General features: G+C 39.6%; 1 protein-coding gene across 13 annotated transcripts in view; it reads right to left on the minus strand.

Moving 5' to 3' along the window:
• ABI1 (abl interactor 1) overlaps positions 1-16,916 on the minus strand; it is an 87,894-nt gene extending 70,978 nt beyond the window's left edge. For 8 of the 13 annotated variants that reach the window (XM_027560082.1, XM_027560080.1, XM_027560087.1 and 5 more), the window contains exon 1: positions 16,640-16,892. In XM_027560082.1, coding sequence (XP_027415883.1) covers positions 16,640-16,756 — 117 coding nt within the window. In that variant the 5' untranslated portion in view covers positions 16,757-16,892. Of the gene's footprint in view, positions 1-16,639 lie in introns of all 13 variants that reach the window. The other 5 variants (XM_027560092.1, XM_027560091.1, XM_027560086.1 and 2 more) reach the window with 3 other exon arrangements.
• Positions 16,917-17,567: the final 651 nt, after the last annotated feature.

Genomic DNA, 17,567 nt, shown 5'->3' on the forward strand with positions numbered 1-17,567 from the left:
CACTACACATCTATCAGAATGGCCAAAATCCAGAATATTAACAGCACCAAATGCTGGTGAGGATACAGAGCAACTAAACTTTCATTCACTGATGATGTGCATACAAAACTGTACAGTCACTTTAGAGGTGAAAACATAGGTACGTACAAAAACCCGTACACGAAAGTGTATAGCAGCTTTTATTTATAATTACCAAAGCCTAGAAGCAACCAAGGTGTGCTTCATTGGGTGAACAGATAAACTGTGGTATATCCACACAATGGAATACTATTCAAAGCCAAAAATAAATGAGCTATCAAACCATGAAAGGACACAGAGAAACCTTAGATGAGTATTACTAAGTGAAAGAAGCCAACCTGAAAGGCTACAAATTGTATGAGTCCACCTATATAACAGTCTTTAAAAAGCAAACCTTCAGTTCAATTCAGTTCAGTCGCTCAGTCGTGTCCGACTCTTTTGTGACCCCATGAATCGCAGCACGCCAGGCCTCCCTGTCCATCACCAACTCCCGGAGTCCACTCAGACTCACGTCCATCGAGTCAGTGATGCCATCCAGCCATCTCATCCTCTGGCGTCCTCTTCTCCTCCTGCCCCCAATCTCTCCCAGCATCAGAGTGTTTTCCAATGAGTCAACTATTTGCATGTAGAGACAGTAAAAAGATCATTTACTGCCAAAAGTCAGGAAAGAGGGAGAGATGAGTAAGTGAAAAACAAAGGATTTTCAAGGCAGTGAAACTACCCTGTACTATAGTATAATGGTGGACACATGTCATTCTACGTTTGTCAAAACCCAAAGAATGAAAAAGAAAACCAAAAACAAAGAATGTACAGCACCAAGAGTGAACCCTAAGCTACGTAAACAAACTCTAGACTCTGGGTGCTAATGATGTGTCCATGTAGGTTCCTCAACTGTAATGAATATGCCATCCTGACAATTCGATCTTGGTGTTGATAATGGGGTGGCTGTGCATATGTGGGGCAGACAGCATATGGAAATCTCTGTGCCCTCCATTCAAGTTGGCTGTGAAGCTAAACTTGCTCTAAAAAGTCTATTGGGGGAAAAAAGTGAAAGAAAAAAAAATAAATGCGTTCACCTCAGTATGTTAGCTCAAGCACAGTTCTGATGCATCAGCAGTGTGACTAGTGCAGGCTGTGGAACAGAGCTCAACAAACTATGACCCTCAGGCCAAATACTCACCTTCGGCAAACAAAGTTCTATGAGAACACCTTCACAGCTATTAATTCACATGCATCTATGGCTTTCTTACTACAGTGACACAGCTGAGTAGTTGTGACAGACCCCTTGGCCTGCAATGCCTGAAATACTGATATTACCTGGCCCTTTGGGAAAACACTGACCACTCTTGCTCTGGAACAGAGATTTCCAACCTGAAGTGGATAATGACATTCCCAGTGAGCTTTTTAAAAAATTCCAGAGCCCTAGACCCAACCTAATCCTTACCTCCCCTCTAAAAAGATTACAATTTAATTGGCCTAGGGGTAGGACCATTAGCTATTACCATACCAACAGAAACATGTGTACAATAAAACAGGAAAATATACAAGATAAAAATCAGGATACCCAATAATACAGAAGATAAAGGCAGGACCCTAATACACAGACCACAGAGACCACAGAGAACTACATGATAAACTGGAGCCATAAGTCTGGCTCTGATCTCCACGAGTCTGCAAAGAAACAAGATCACTATAGGATTTACAGTATCCGTGAGGTCAAAACATTTTGGTGAAACTCAATTTTTTTCTAAGACTTCAGCCTGACTGTAAAAGGAAAGCTTTATTATAATTTTTCTCTGGATTGTGAACATATTTATTCTTCTCACCTTACCTCTTAGCCCAAAAAAACAACAGCCCAAAAAACAAACAAAAATCCTCAGAGTGGCAGGATTTCATACAGACAGTACCCTGCTCCCTGCCTGCCTTTCTTCTCTTTTTGGCGGGGGGTTGGGATGGGGTGGGGTGGAGAGTGAGGCAGGAGGAGTAGGGAGAATAAGGATGAGTGTGAAAGAAATGCACCACTAAACTGGAGATAAGGTGGCTCTATATTCCACATTATTAAATACAAATAATAAGCCCACTAATGCAAGGAGTCCCCAAGTTATGACACATGGTTGATACAAAAGTGATTTATTCAGACCTGTAATTCATTTCTGCTACATTTACCCACTTTTGAATGACATCTGTTGATTATACCAAATGGGTCCACACAAAAGAACAGAGTATATATCAGGACATAGCAAAAGCACAATTTTACCTTAACAATGTTACCTTACATTTAAAATGTGGTTTCTCTGTTTTCCAAGCTGGGAAACACTACACTGGTTTTCTACAGTTGAAGGACAGTAGTTGAGGGATATTTTTGACCAAGCCTTCATCTCCCCCACTACCCTCCCTGGCAACTGACACTATCAAAATCAAACAACTTTCAGCTCTTTCAAATGTGCCCTGGTGCACATTTTGTACTTACTACCTAGATCCCTCGCTTGTCAACCTCCCCTTCCGTGTTACTCATGACTCAGACAAACTCACGCTATGAGGCATTCAAACTTCCCTGAAACCCCCAAACACTGCTCTGTTCCTTAAAATTCTCTCTACAAGATCCTTTCTGAAAGGGGGAGTTCTCAATCCACATGTCTAAAAATGCAGCGATCTGTAACACAGGAGATTATGACAGAACATCAGTTAACATCAGAAGGAGAAACTTGCCCCTCGCCTCCTGACCCAACAGTACACAGCCAAGAACTCAGGGTCCCTCCCTTTCCTCTCTCCTGCTCCCCTGCTGCCCACGCTGCCAGCTAACATCAAGCCGTATTCCTATTCTCCAGCCCACTGCTCTGCCAATCAATTCAACTGTGGAGGAGTAAAAGCTGGAGTGTGGTGGAACCAACTGTGTACTAACAGCTGAAAAAGAGGTCTATAGATTCACTTCTGTGACTGCAAATTACTTTCTGTGGGTGTACTAGCTTTATGCTGGAGAACGGTTCCAGGTAAAATAAGTCATCTCTGAGTTCTCCCTTTCCTATCAACCGTATCCCCTTTACCAAGCTTCCTGATTCTTCTGGCACCTATTCCGTCCTTTTCTCTCTTAACTACAGCTATCTCAATTCAAGAAATACCCTTTATGTGTGGACAAATGCAACCGTCCTCTACCTGGTCACTCTGCATCCTCATCCTCCGAGCAAAAAGTGCAACGATACAAAACAGACTGACATTGGTTGGGAGGAGGGGTAGGTAGGCAAATGGGAAGGAGGAGGAAGGGGGACTTTCGGTTCTGCTTTGACTGCAACTGAATTATGAGAATCTTTTACAGCGATCTTTTCATTACCTATGTGCTCCTTAAAAAAAAAATGCTGCTTGACATTTGTTCTTTGCATAAGCAAAATTCTACTGACTGCCAAAACTAAAACCAAAAACCTTTCAAAAGCAACAATTTTCTTCCATACAGAATGTTTCCTCTTCCCAAAATTTAAGGCTTTATAAGCTATGGTTCAATGATTTTTCACATAACTATACTACATATAATATTGACATCACAACACCTAGCAAAGAGTCTTTTACAGAGAATGCAATTAATAACTATTTTTTGAGCATGAAATAACTATTTGTTGAGTTACTTTTAAAACAGTTCTACAGCCTCAAACACTCTTCCTTCTAGCAAAGAAAAATAAGTAGTCACAGCCTATCACAACAATTCCAGGCACAAGAAAATTCAGATAATTCACCACCACTCACTATCATCATGCAAGACCAGCCTCCCCCATCTCCTCTTGAGCTCTTTCCAATCCATACGTACTCCAGCCTCCTTCCAATCTGTTCTCCACTCTAAACACGAGTCATCTTTAAAAAGTAAAAATGATAATGCCATCCCATTGCTTAAAATTCTCAATGTCTTCTTATCAGCTTCAGAAAAAAAGACCAACACCCTTAACACAGCCTATAAAACCTTAATGATCTGGTCCTCACCTAACTCCTCTCAGATCACTACCCTCTCTCTGCTCACTATACTTTAGAGCACAAGGGTTTATATTAATAACTCATTCAAAATCATTCTGCCTTCCCTCACCTTTGGGCCTGCACATATAATGCTCCTGGTTCCCTCTGGTAGGGACAGCGCTGTTCCTTCCCTCACAATTTCTTGGTTAACTATCAATATAGCCACCCTTCAGATCTCCATCCCAGCGTTCCTTCCTTGGTTTGCCAGGCTAGGTGGAACCACCTGACAGGACACTCTCATGTCAACATGTGTTTCCCCAGATAAAATTTATTACAGCACATGATTTGATTAGTGAGGGAGGCAGAAATTATATCTGATTCGCAAAATACACTCAGGGCATAATAGGCAGTCAAAAATTGCTGAATAAGTAAATAGGGGACAAACTAATATATTCTGTAATACAATGAAGTACATTACATATAATTATGCATGTTTCATTTTACTGGGCATTCCCATGGTTCCAAACTTAGAAACTTGTAAAAATCTGCCTGTTTTCTTTAGGATTTTTATGGCATTCTCTGATTATTCTGAAAGAATGGGAGTATCACCAGTCTGTCTCCCTAAGCAAGCTCTGAATATGATTAATTATTAATTGTAATGAAACATGGAGCTGAAAACAAAAAGACTTCTCAACCTTTATGAAAGAGAGATGGATTAATCCAAAGTTTTTTTTATTAAAAATATAAAAAAAGCCTAAGAGGAAAAATGCCAGAGAAAGAGCTGAAACAAAACAAAAAGCCAGTTTTTGTTGTTGTTGTTGTTGTTTTTTTTTTTTACTTTTTCTCCCACTTTAGTTGGGTTTCTTTTAAGACATAAATAAATCAGTACAGAAAAGGGATATATGTACCATCAGATCAGATCAGTCGCTCAGTCGTGTCCGACTCTTTGCAACCCTGTGAATCGCAGCACGCCAAGCCTCCCTGTCCATCATCAACTCCCGGAGTTCACTGAGACTCACGTCCATCGAGTCAGTGATGCCATCCAGCCATCTCATCCTCTGTCGTCCCCTTTTCGTCCTGCCCCCAATCCCTCCCAGCATCAGAGTCTTTTCCAGTGAGTCAACTCTTCGCATGAGGTGGCCATAGGTAATATCAACAACGGATTTCTTCAAATCTAATTTGGAACATACTCAAATTAGAAAAAAATTAAATGATTACTATAAACAATTTAAGATCAGTGTTTCATATTACTTTATAAAAATCATATAATGTAAACAACTTCCTATTAATCAAATAAATTTATTCAAACAAATTACCAAACTTTGGACTTGGGTAAGATTTGGAGAAAACAGATATATGAAACTAAAACTATTTGGAAATTAGTGCTGAAAAGTAAAATATACAGAGGAAAACTAACACCCAGAATATAAGAAACTATCAAAAATGATTAAAACAGAATATGCTGTATTAACAGAATTCTTGCAGAAGGAACTTGATGTTAAGCCTTCTAAACCAACTATTCATATCAAAGTTTCTCCAAGTGTGGTCTGCAGGCTACTGAGGATCCCTCACACCCTTTCAGGAGATTCCCAAGGTCAAAACTATTGTTTTCATAGTAATACTAACGCTATTTGCCTGTTTTTCTGACAAGATGTCTTTTAATATTCTGTGTAACAAAAGGAAAAATACTTTAAAATAATTCTGCTGCATTCTAAGTATAATAGGAAAAAACACTTGTGCAAGCTAAGTAAGTCATTTTTCCATGGAACTTCAAAAAACAACTTTAAAAACTACGTGTTACCTCGAAAGACAACTGACAAACTATGGTTAATCAGACTGGACATTTGGCAGACATCTTCCTTAAAGTGAATGAAGTAAGCCTATCATTTCAAGGAAAATTCTTGTTTGTTTTGTTTGGCAATGTTTGTTGCCAACAGTAAAATTCGAGCTTTCAAGTAAACATTAGAATTTTGGAAACCTTTAATCCACCAATGTGAGCTTGGAAGCTTTTCAATACTTAAGACTCATGAAGATCTACAGTGATATTAATGAATGTGATTTTTTTTTTAATATCCTATAATGGAATGGGTCAACATTCAGAAGGATCCACATAACTAAGTGAACAAATATTTTCCATCCAAATGACCCATGCAATAATTTTTAATGTACTGGAGTATAAAATGTTGACATTGTTTCAGAATCCACACTGCAACAAACCATTAAGAACTACTATCTAAGTTTCGATACAATATCAAACAAAATTATCCACAGTTCTATACATGGACTATTAAAATACTTCTCTTTTTCAAACTACATAAGTGTATGAAGCCAGATTTTTCCCATATACTTCAACCAAAATAAAGTATCACAATAGGTTGAATGCGGAAGTAGATACGAGAATTTAGTTGTCTTCCAGCCACACACTGGAGAAGGCAGTGGCACCCCACTCTAGCGCTCTTGCCTGGAGAATCCCATGGACGGAGGAGACTGGAAGGCTGTGTCCATGAGGTCGCTGAGGATCAGACACAACTAAGCGACTTCACTTTCACTTTTCACTTTCATGCATTGGAGAAGGAAATGGCAACCCACTCTATTGTTCTTGCCTGGGGAGTCTTGATGGGGGAGCCTGGTGGGCTGCCATCTATGGGGTTGCACAGAGTCGGACACGACTAAAGTGACTTAGCAGCAGCAGCAGCCACACACTAAAGAGATTTGGAGTCATAAAACTATGCCACTCTTTTCAAACTTTTTTTTGTTTTGGAAACCTATGGATATTTTTCAAAATATTACTATTTATATTATTTATGTTAAAACCCATCACATGTTATTTTAAACGAATTAATAAATGTTTTAAATTTCTCCATTTTAATTTTTGATACAGTACATACTGATAAATATAACCCATCTAAAAAACGTTCTCTGGGGTCTTTGGCTTTTTTTAGGAGTATAAAGGAGTCCTGAGACCTTTACATTTCGATACGGTTGATATATACTGTGAAGAGATAAAGACAAAGACGTTCTAATTTAACACAATCTCACTTATATTTTCTCTCCTCAGTAAGACTGAACTTATTTATTCAATGACAAAGTAAACATTTCAACATACAAAACAGAAGGAATAAGTGGAAGTAAATCAGAGGGTTTTTAAGAGGAAACTGAAGAAATAACTCAGAAACAAACACATGAAAAGCACCGGAATTACAAGACTAAAAAGTCAGAAGCAAACTAATAAAAACCATCAGAACTGCAATTGGACATAATCTAGTTTAAACTTGTCCTTTTACAGAAGATAAGAGTTAGCAGAAGGAAATGGCAATCCACTCCAGTATTCTTGCCTGGGAAATCCCAAAGACAGAGGAGCCTAGTGGGCTACAGTCCATGGGACTGCAGAGTCAGACATGACTTAGTAACTAAATATCAAGAACAAAAGAGTTAAAGGTTGGTTAAAATACAACTAATTCGTGATAGAATGAGGATGAGAACTAACCTTCCAGACTCCCTGAATAGTCCGTGTAAACTTTCCCGAGCTCACATACCAGGCAACGGGCAGGCACTGGAGACATGGGCATGAACAAGACAAACCTGGCACACCTGCTTTCTTGGAGATCAGCGTCCTGTCAAACAGATGTAACGCGTGCACAGAGGAAACACACTGGATTCTAGGGGAGCACGGAACGGAGTATAAACTGAGCTCGGAGGGAAGAGATCTCTAAGAAAGTAACCTCGTTACTGTCATCTACCAACATCCTCATCACTCCCTCTTTTGCTAAGGACTCATTAATTCATCACCATTCCTGTCATTATTATTAGTGATGTCAACATTCACTCAGATAATCCACCCCAAACCCTGGCCTCTCAGTCTCCAGACTTCCTGAACTAAAACATTTTTTTCTTTATCACTGTCAAAACCCGCCATGGTCATCACTAGTATTTACACCATTTTCAAAAATCTAGATTTTTAAAAATCCTGTATTCTGAACATCCAATTTCTTCTTGTATCTCTGCAGTTCACCTGCTCTAGCACCTCAATTTAAACAATCCTTAGATTTCACAGGACTTCCCATTCACTAATTGTCCCAGTTTTTCACTATCTACTTTGCAACTAAGATGTGCTCCAAGTATAAAATACACATCAAATTCCAAAGACTTGGTACTTTAAAAAGAACGCAAATATCTCATTAACAAACTCTGTTGATTACTTATTGAAATAATTATATTTTGGATGCACTGAGTAAATAAAATGTTATTAAAATTAATTTCAACCTATTTCTCTATACTTTAATATGGCTATTATAAAAATTTTAAATTAGATATGGGACTCACATTATAGTTCTATGAGGCAGTGGTAATCTATTCTGTGATGACTCCTAAATGTGGATCTCTAACTCTGACTCCTCCTTAAACTCCAGAAGGACTATCTACCTAGCCTATCTACTTCACTGTCAAATCTAATGCGGACTGAACACACATCCACAAGTGCACTCTTGATAGCCCCCCACCCATGTGTAGCCATCCACTGACACAGTTACGAAAATAATTCCGACTAGGAGTCATCCTTCAATTCCTCTTTCCCTCATACCGCATAGTCAATCCATCAGTAAGCCCTATTCAGCTCTGCCTTAAAAACGGCCAACCTCTCTCCCCTGAATTCCTCAACCCATAACAAAGTACAAGCAATTCTCATTCTTTGCCCGGACTAGTATAATAATACCCTTCCTCCTGGAAATTCTGCTCTTGCTTTCCCTTCAGTATGTTTTCCACTCAGTTGCCTGAATGATTCTTTCAAAAAGTAAATTAAGTACTGCAATGATAATCCCATCACACCTGGAATAAAATCCAACCACTTTTCAAGGCCTACATGTGATCTGACCCCTGACAATCTCTCTGACTCTCTCCCACCAGTCTCCTTCTCATTACCCTGTAGACATTACCCTTAGAGAGATTTTTCCCATCTCAGAGCCTCTGAACTTGCCTTTTTCCTAGATCCTCACAGGGAAGATGCCCTATCCTCCAGGTCTCATTTCAAAGGTCACCTCCATAGAGTGTCACTTCCTCCTGCCCAATCCCAGGTTTCTGCATCCTGTCACCCTATTTAACTTTCCAAACAGCACTTCTCCCTATGTGAAAGTCTGTTTTTTTTTAGGGAGGGGGGGTTGGGGATCCTCTGTCCCCTCCCCTCTATAATGAAAACTTCCTAAGGGTAGGAACTTGGCCTCACTTACTATTTTATCTGTGGTACCTGGAAGGTACTCAAAAGATTTGGATCAAATGAAGAACGATGAATGAATGTGGTAATTTTTCACCTGAACTACAAGACCTGACACATAAGTGATATTTAGACCAAGACGAACAATTTTTCTAGTTAGAGAACACCATTTGCAAAGGTAGAGAAGAATCAAATTTCAAAAAACTGAAAGGGCGTTATAACTGGTAAGACTAGAGCAACAGAATGAACATAGCAAGACTAGAAAGACGGGAGCTATATCATATATGGCCTGACAGGCCTCACTGCGAGGCTGCATATTTATGAAGAATCACTGACTAACTTTTAAGCAGGGGAGTGACATGATCAGATTTCCATTTTGAAAGTGCCGGTTAAGCCACAGTGTGGATAATGGGGATGTGATCAGAGGGGATATGTGGTAATGTAAAGACAGAAGCTAGAGCAGTTGCTAAGCTTTACACTAGGGTAGTACAATGGAGACAGAGAAGACTAATTTAAAGAGAGATTTAAGAGGAAGAATCAACAGGACGTGGTACAGATCAATCAGTGGTGGTAGCTGGGTAAGGAGGTGCCAGGGAAGCATAATGGAGGAGCCAAGAGATGAATAAACAAAATGTGGTATTATATACACACACTAGAGTATTACTCAGCCATAAAAAGGAATACAGTACTAACACATGCTAACAAGTGAATGAACCAAGCTTAAAAATATTACACCTAATACAAGTCAAAGAGACACAAAAGGCCACATATTGTATAATTCCATTCATATGAAATATATAGAATAAGTAAATTAATAGACACAAGGCAAATTGGTGGATCCCAAGTGCTGGGGGCAGGGTGGTTGAGATGGGGACAACCTGCTTAACAGTCTCAGGCTTTTCTGAGGAGCAATGAAAATGTTTTAGAATACATCAAGGCAGTGGTTGCATAACATTGAATGTACTAAATACCACTGAACTGTATACTTTAAAATTCCTGGTTTTATATTATATGACTTATAGCTCAATTTCTAAAACTGCATTATGAAGCAAATAATATAGCAATATTCTAATCAATCTATGGCAGGAGTTACTAACAAAACTGGTTGTAAATTTAAAATATATTAACAATTCTGAAGCTCTCTACTCCTTACTGTCATAAATAAACTATAGTAACATTCATTATCTTTTTCCCCACATATAGCAGTTGTGCAGTGGATTTAATAAGACTTTTATCTTGTAGAGATACATATTAAAATATTTATGGATGAGACGGTATGTCAAAGATGGACTTTACCAGAACAGTAAAGAGACAGGAGAGGATGATAGATGGCCATGAGCTGGCAATCATTAAAGCCAGATGATGAACATTTGGGGGTATCATTACACTATTCTCTTTATTTTTGAGTACATTTGAAATTTACTATGCTAAAAATTAGTAAAATAAGACTTCAGGGCTTCCCTGGTGGCTCCACCTGCCAATGCAGGAGATGTGAGTTTGAACCCCGATTCAGGAAGATCCCACATGCCATGGAGCAACTAAGCCCATGCGCCAAACACACATAACATTCCTTAGGATGTTTTGGTTTTAGGTTTTTTTCACAAATACTAGTTCACTACCAACTATATCTCAGAAAACTTCATTTTGTAAATGAAGAAAATTGGTAAATTAGTTAAGCGTACCTATTTGAGTACTTTAAAAAACTTCAAGTCTCCTTTCTATGGAATTAAAGTATGTGTCAGCTATTTGCTTTAAAAACAAAATCCAGTAATCACTATTTTCCAAATGCCTTATCTTCTTAATTTTGCAGTTAAAAAAAAATCCCTTATTTTTAGCATGATGTCGTATTAAATAAATATTAAGGTCTAAAAAGTTTTTAGTTCCAGGGCTTGACTTCTTTATTCTTCAAAATATTCTTCAAAAACCAAGCCGTAATTTCAGTAAAAGTTATAATCAACAATAAAAGGCATTAGAAAAAATACACAGCTCCCCCCAAATTCAAACTTTTTAAATGCTCCAAAATTAGCTTTTAACTATGACTTTTACCTTACTTTTTGTACTACCACTATTTTCATGGAATTACAGTCTGTATCTCTTCTAATATTTGACTCAACCTCTTGTCCCAGTATTAGCATCTTCCTCTCTGGCTAATACATTCTTGTCTGCTAACTCACAAATGCCTAATTCCTAGAATATAATTTAACCTAAGATAAACAGTTATCCTAAATAGCCCTAGAGGGACTTCCCCAGCCATCCAGTGCTTAAGACTATGCTTCCACTGCTGATCCCTCTTCAGGGAACTAAGATCCTATATGTCAATAAATAAATAAATAGCACTGATCAGAACTCAAATGGCCCAAACATCTCTTTTCTACTTTAAGGAGTATTAGCATTCACCACCTATCAGAACCAACTGGAGAAAGCACACACACAGAAGAGGAATTACAAAAGTGTTCTTATTTGAAGGGATTATTTCAACAATTTTCAAAAAAAAAAAAAAAAAAAAAACCACTTCTCTCCAAAAGACAAAAACAAGCTAAAACTGAGAATCTAATCACAGACCAGAACTAGATCACAGTATCACATGTAAAGTTCTTAGTGGTACTGTAGTTACAAAGTGAAAAAAAGATGTTTGTTTTAATACAAACATTCAAATGATATGCAGCCCTAAAGAATATTCAGTACTCTTGAGAGCATCAGTAAGAACTGGCATAAAACTCCACTCTTACGAATGGACTTTCTTTAAGACCTAACATGCAAGGTCAGATTCTGCCTGTTTAGTGGCAGCACTGTGTTAGTTGCTCGGTCATATCCAACTCTTTGAGACCTCATGGACTCCTCCGTCCATGGGATTCTCAAAGCAAGAATGGGTTGCCGTTAATGTTCAATTAATGTTATGACACGATATAGGTCAATCTAACAATTAACTGAGGAATTTCCATAAAATTATCTAAAATTCCATTCTGTTTATTGAGATATAACACTACTAGTTTCAGGTGTGCAATATAATAATTCATTATTATTTGTATATATTGCAAAATGATCACCACAGTAAGTCCAGTTAACCATCACCACACAAATTTACAAGTTTTCTTTCTTATACTGAGAACTTTTAAGATTTACACTCCTAGCAATTACACAATATTAACTAGAATCACCATGTTGAGCATTACTAAACCCTAATTCATGTATTATAGATTTCCAAACTACATCTCTAATTTCTCTAATTTTTCAAACTACTGTTTTACTCAAACTTTCAAGTACAATTAAGATTTCTACCATTTCTAACCTGTCCTCATCTCTGCAATCATCCTGACTGTCTTTACCTGAACACAATTTGTGTGGAAATCAGAACTACTCAAAATATTTCAAGACGTTTTTTGTTTTGTTAACGTCTACTAATTTTTCTAAAAATTTCCTTATCACAATTGCAAAGCTGATTCAGAAGAGGAAAAAAAAAAAGGCAAAAACACACAAGAAAGGAAAAGGGACCAGTGAGCTCAGTGAAAAACGAGCCTACAACTCCTGTAATTCAATACTTCAAGTGCCAAAGCTACTGTATTTTGTGATTCAGGCAAGTTGCCAAATTACAAACATACCTGTTCTTATAGTATAGCGTGGAATTCAGAGGAAACAATAGTTAAATAGTTGTGAGGATCCCAGACACAACCCACAAGAGTCTGTTTATTCCATGACATTTCTGGACTCCTTCGCATCTATAGACAGTGTGATATGGAAAGAGTATGGCTTTTAGAGCCTGTGAGAGTTACAGAGAAATCCTGACTGCCAATCCCTAACTGTATGATAAAATAAAAACTGATTTATGTTTTCCGAGTCCTAATTTCTTCATTTGTAAGAGAATACTGTCTATCACAGAGTTTTTGCAAGGATTAAAGATAATACAAATCAACCAGCAAAGACTGGGACAGAGTAGGTACTCAATAAGCAAAGCAGGTGTCTTCCTCTTCCCTTTTCTATTACCCTCTTCATACATTCTTTTTATCCACTTCGGATGCAGAATCAGAAAATCTGGGTTTGATTCCAGGCGCTATCTCATACATGATATGGAACTTTAGGCTAGGTATTCAATGTCTCAGTACCTCAGATTGCTCATTTGTTTAAAAAAGAAAAGGAAAGGAGAAAGAAAAAGATCACAGAATTACTGTAATACCTAAGTGACATCACTTTATAAACTGGAATAAACTATAGAGTACCAAAAGAGTCAGTTTTTACCTACTCCAAAGTGCTCCCACTCAAAAAATTACCTGCCTTCCAAGATTATCAGTCTAATGAACAAATGAATACAAATAACATCACAGGTATAGGAAATCAAGCTAAACTAAGCAGCTCACTGATGGTATCCCCTCATCCTCCCAGACTTCAGGATATACCTATTGACCCAAAAGAAGCCCCTATGGGGGGGATTCCAGAGGAAAAAATTTAAAAGTTGAGAGGTAAGTAAGACTTTCCTGTCCTTACTTAACCTATGCTGAGAAATCTTTCGTAAACAGTTTCTGCTCCTTTTAACTTGTATCTCCTTCCTACTCCCCCAGAGTCCCTATGATAAAGGCAGTATGGACCCTGAAGTGGAGTGCAGAGAACTGGCCAGAACAAATGAATTCGAGTTGAACAGTGACTGTCCTTGACATAACCACCAGAAAATTCTAACTAAGGTAGAAAAAGGCAAAGATTTTTCTTTATATCTAAATAAAATACACTATTTTGAATACTATTTTCCCTAAGAAATTCAAAAGCCCTGTCCTTTTTAAAAGATAGCAGACTCTTCTGAGGAGTTTTGCTATTAATAATAAAATTTAATAAAGTCAACAGGATCAAAAGAGCTAACAAAGTGCTCAAGGACTCAACTGCACTACAGCCAAAAGAACTTGCCAGCTAAACACCTTACCAGAACTGTACTTCCAAAGTGTAGGAAAGAAACAAAATCACAAAACTAAATTCTCAGGATGAAAATCACTCAGGCAATAATTTAACTCACCTTGGGTATAAAAAATTCTCAAAACACAAGTGACCATATACTTTCTCCAAGTGAAGCTATGTTTACACAGGGTGTTGGCCATTACCCAGTCAGTCATAGAAGGGATACAGAGAGATCTCAAAAGACTTCCAAACGGATATTTCCAGTACTATTTGTCCCCTCTCCACAGCACCATGGCAGATCACAAAATCAGCTACCACCACATCAACTTCCACAAAGTGCATGTCATCTTTGGAGCCTGTCTGAGCCTCCTGGGAAAGCAGCTAGTGACCAGCTTCATGAGCCCAAAGGTACAAAGATAAACACTGCTGTGGGTGAATTTCATCCTTCCCTCTGCCCCCCCAGTACTTCTGAGTATCTCATTGGTGTTGAGGATCACCAAAAAAAAAAAAAAAACCAACTTGGGGCCAGTGACAGTGCATCTTAGCACCATGGTACTAACATGCTTAAAAGACCACAAGAGAAACAGAATGATTTATTTATTTACAGATATAATGAAATTTTACAGTGCTTCAAAATTACATGATGGTAGCAAGAAGGGAAAAGAAAAGGGGTCAAGGAAGAAAAAAAAACAAAAAAACAGCACACAACTACGTGAAAAAGAAACAGTCAACAGACAGGTTAAAACACGTAGCAGTTACCACACCATGTATTTGTCAGATTTCCCAACATGCAAAACAGAAAGAAACCAGCCCTTTATGAAGCGCCTGTCTGCTGACTTCTACAAAGAAATGACTTCTCTAGAACGTGGGTAATTTAACTTTCTGTGCTCTTCCTTTGGCTTTCAAAATCTTTAATATCTGCAGCAAACTGAGATTCACCTCAATTTTAAGGTTCTTCATGTGAAGTTAAATAAAACGCGTTTACTTTTAATATCGATAAACTGTAAGATAGCGTTTCTATTTGAAAACTATATTCACATTCCTACTAGATTTAAGAATATTTTCTTAAAAAAAAAATATTTTCTTAAAAGCCAAATATAAAGTTTGCAAAAACAAGTAATACAGTAGTTGGGGCAGGCACTCAACAAGTTTATCAGTGGAATTTCTAAACTAAAAGCCTGAAAAAATTTATGAGATAAATTCCTAGTAGTGCTACTGAAAATACAATGTTACTAATATGGGAATTGAGAAATATTCAAAATATTCTGAAAACAGTATCTCCTTCTAAAAATAAAGAGGAAAAGTATTTGCCAACACAGAGACGATTGGTTCTTAAAAACGATAATCGCATGGGATGCATTTCTATAAATACTTTAGTTCTCAATTGCAATAACCCCAACCTTTCAAAGCACGTTTTGGTCATGCCTTTCCACTAACAAGCAAGTTTTTCGTGCCATTACATTGATTCAAAGGACTCTGCTACTTTTATTTGCTTCTACTGCAAACTGTTAAGTTTACGCAGTTAAAGATCTACAAATTAAACTATCACACAACATAATTCACTTTCAAACATTAAAAGCAAACAACCAACCCCTGTCATAGAAAAGTGACAAGAATTTTCTAATAAATTTACAGTAACATATTTGACGTTACACTTGTAGTTCGGAGATTCATTCTGTCCATGTATTTAGGATGGAAAGAGACAAACCTCAGGAAAAAAAAGCAACCGGCGATTATACCGTTCTATTTTTACTTAAGAAGCCACCAGTTCAAGAACTTTTAGGGAAGAGAGAATATTCAAGCCATTTTCCCAAGTAGTTAAGGATAATTTGTGTTTTACACTAACGACCGCCCTAACAGTCTCTAGAATATATTGTGGTGGGGGCGGAAGTGAAATTGATGAGAGGGAAAAAAAACCCGACTTGAAAACCGACAGGCAGGCAGATTTACAAACCTTCAATTAAAGGGAATTCGGAGGTTAACTTCTCTACGCCCTCCCTCGCTCCCCACCCGCTTCCTCCTCTCCTCGGGGAGGTCTATGTGATGTGACTCATGACCAGTTTTTTTAAAAAATAAATAAATAAAAGACACACCCTCTGGGCTGAAACTGACATAATCGCCCCCACCCCACCCTCCCCCGATGCACCCCCGCTTCCCCTCCGGCTCCTGACTCTCCTCGTCCCCTCGGCTAAACGCTCAGTCGGCCGCTCCGAGACCCTCGGCCGGCGGCGGGGGACTCCGGGACGGAAGCCCAGCGGTGAAAGGCGGCTGGAGAGCAGCGCGGTCCTGGGGGCCGAGCCCGCGCGGGAGGAGGACGGCAGCGGGGCGCCGGGCTGCGGCGGCCGCGGCTCCGGGATCCCTCGCCCATTTTCTCTTTCGGCTTCTTGGGGTTTCAACCACCGCAGCCACTTCCTGTATCACAGCCCGACTTCCCCGAACCTGGCCGCTCGCTATCTACCCCGGCTGAGCTTGGGGTTGGGTCTGGGCTTTGGGGTTGCCGCTGGGGTTAGGCAGTTCCCCACCCCGCCCAGTGGGCTGGTCACTCGGGCGGCCAGTGGCGGGTCCTCGGCCCGGCCGGCAGCGCCCGCCCGCGCGGCTCACCTGTATGTAGTTGTTTTCACAGTACTCCGCTACCCGGGTCAGGTTCTGGTAACTCTCAATCAGCGCCCTCTTGCCGGACGGGATTTCCTCCTCTAGTAACATCTGCAGCTCTGCCATTTTCCACCCCTCCGCATCGCTTCCTCTCGCGTTAAAGAGACAGAGGCAACAGCAAGGTCCGCGGAGGCTCCCAGCACCTCACAGCCCGGATACAAACCGCCTGCCCGCCCTCCCGCCTGGTATTGTGGGACAGCACCTCCTCCTCTTCCTCCTCACTTTCTCCACCCGCCTCCACCCACTTCGCGCAGGCGCGGCAAGCTCGTTCTCTCGCGAGTTTTCCTGCCTTTCCCTCCCTCTTTTCCGGACCATGGGATTTCCCCCCACTTTGGCAAGGCCTTCTGGGAATTGTAGTCTCTCCATGGCTTGCTGCACATCAAAGGCGCATGCGTCCAGGGAGGCTCCGAAAAAGACTCGGGAGGAGAGTAATGAAAGAACTAGGAAAGAGGGTGGAGGTTTAAATCCCAAGTTTCTTGACAGCTCCGGGAGATGGCGCCACAGGGTGATTCTAGAGAATGAACCGGGTTCCCCGAGAAGGCTGTGAAGCTTGGCAGAATTTGATTCACTAGGAATCAGATATTCTGACAAGGATTCAGATCAGATCAGATCAGATCAGTCGCTCAGTCGTGTCCGACTCTTTGCGACCCCATGAATCGCAGCACGCCAGGCCTCCCTGTCCATCACCAACTCCCGGAGTTCACTGAGACTCACGTCCATCGAATCAGTGATGCCATCCAGCCATCTCATCCTCTGTCGTCCCCTTCTCCTCCTGCCCCCAATCCCTCTCAGCATCAGAGTCAAGGATTAAAAGGGATTAAACATGGAGAACTCCAAATCTTTACTTCCTCTATCTTTTTAGAGATAACGAGACTCA

The sequence above is a fragment of the Bos indicus x Bos taurus genome, chromosome 13 (genome assembly GCF_003369695.1).
Source record: "Bos indicus x Bos taurus breed Angus x Brahman F1 hybrid chromosome 13, Bos_hybrid_MaternalHap_v2.0, whole genome shotgun sequence".
Lineage (NCBI taxonomy): Eukaryota > Metazoa > Chordata > Mammalia > Artiodactyla > Bovidae > Bos > Bos indicus x Bos taurus.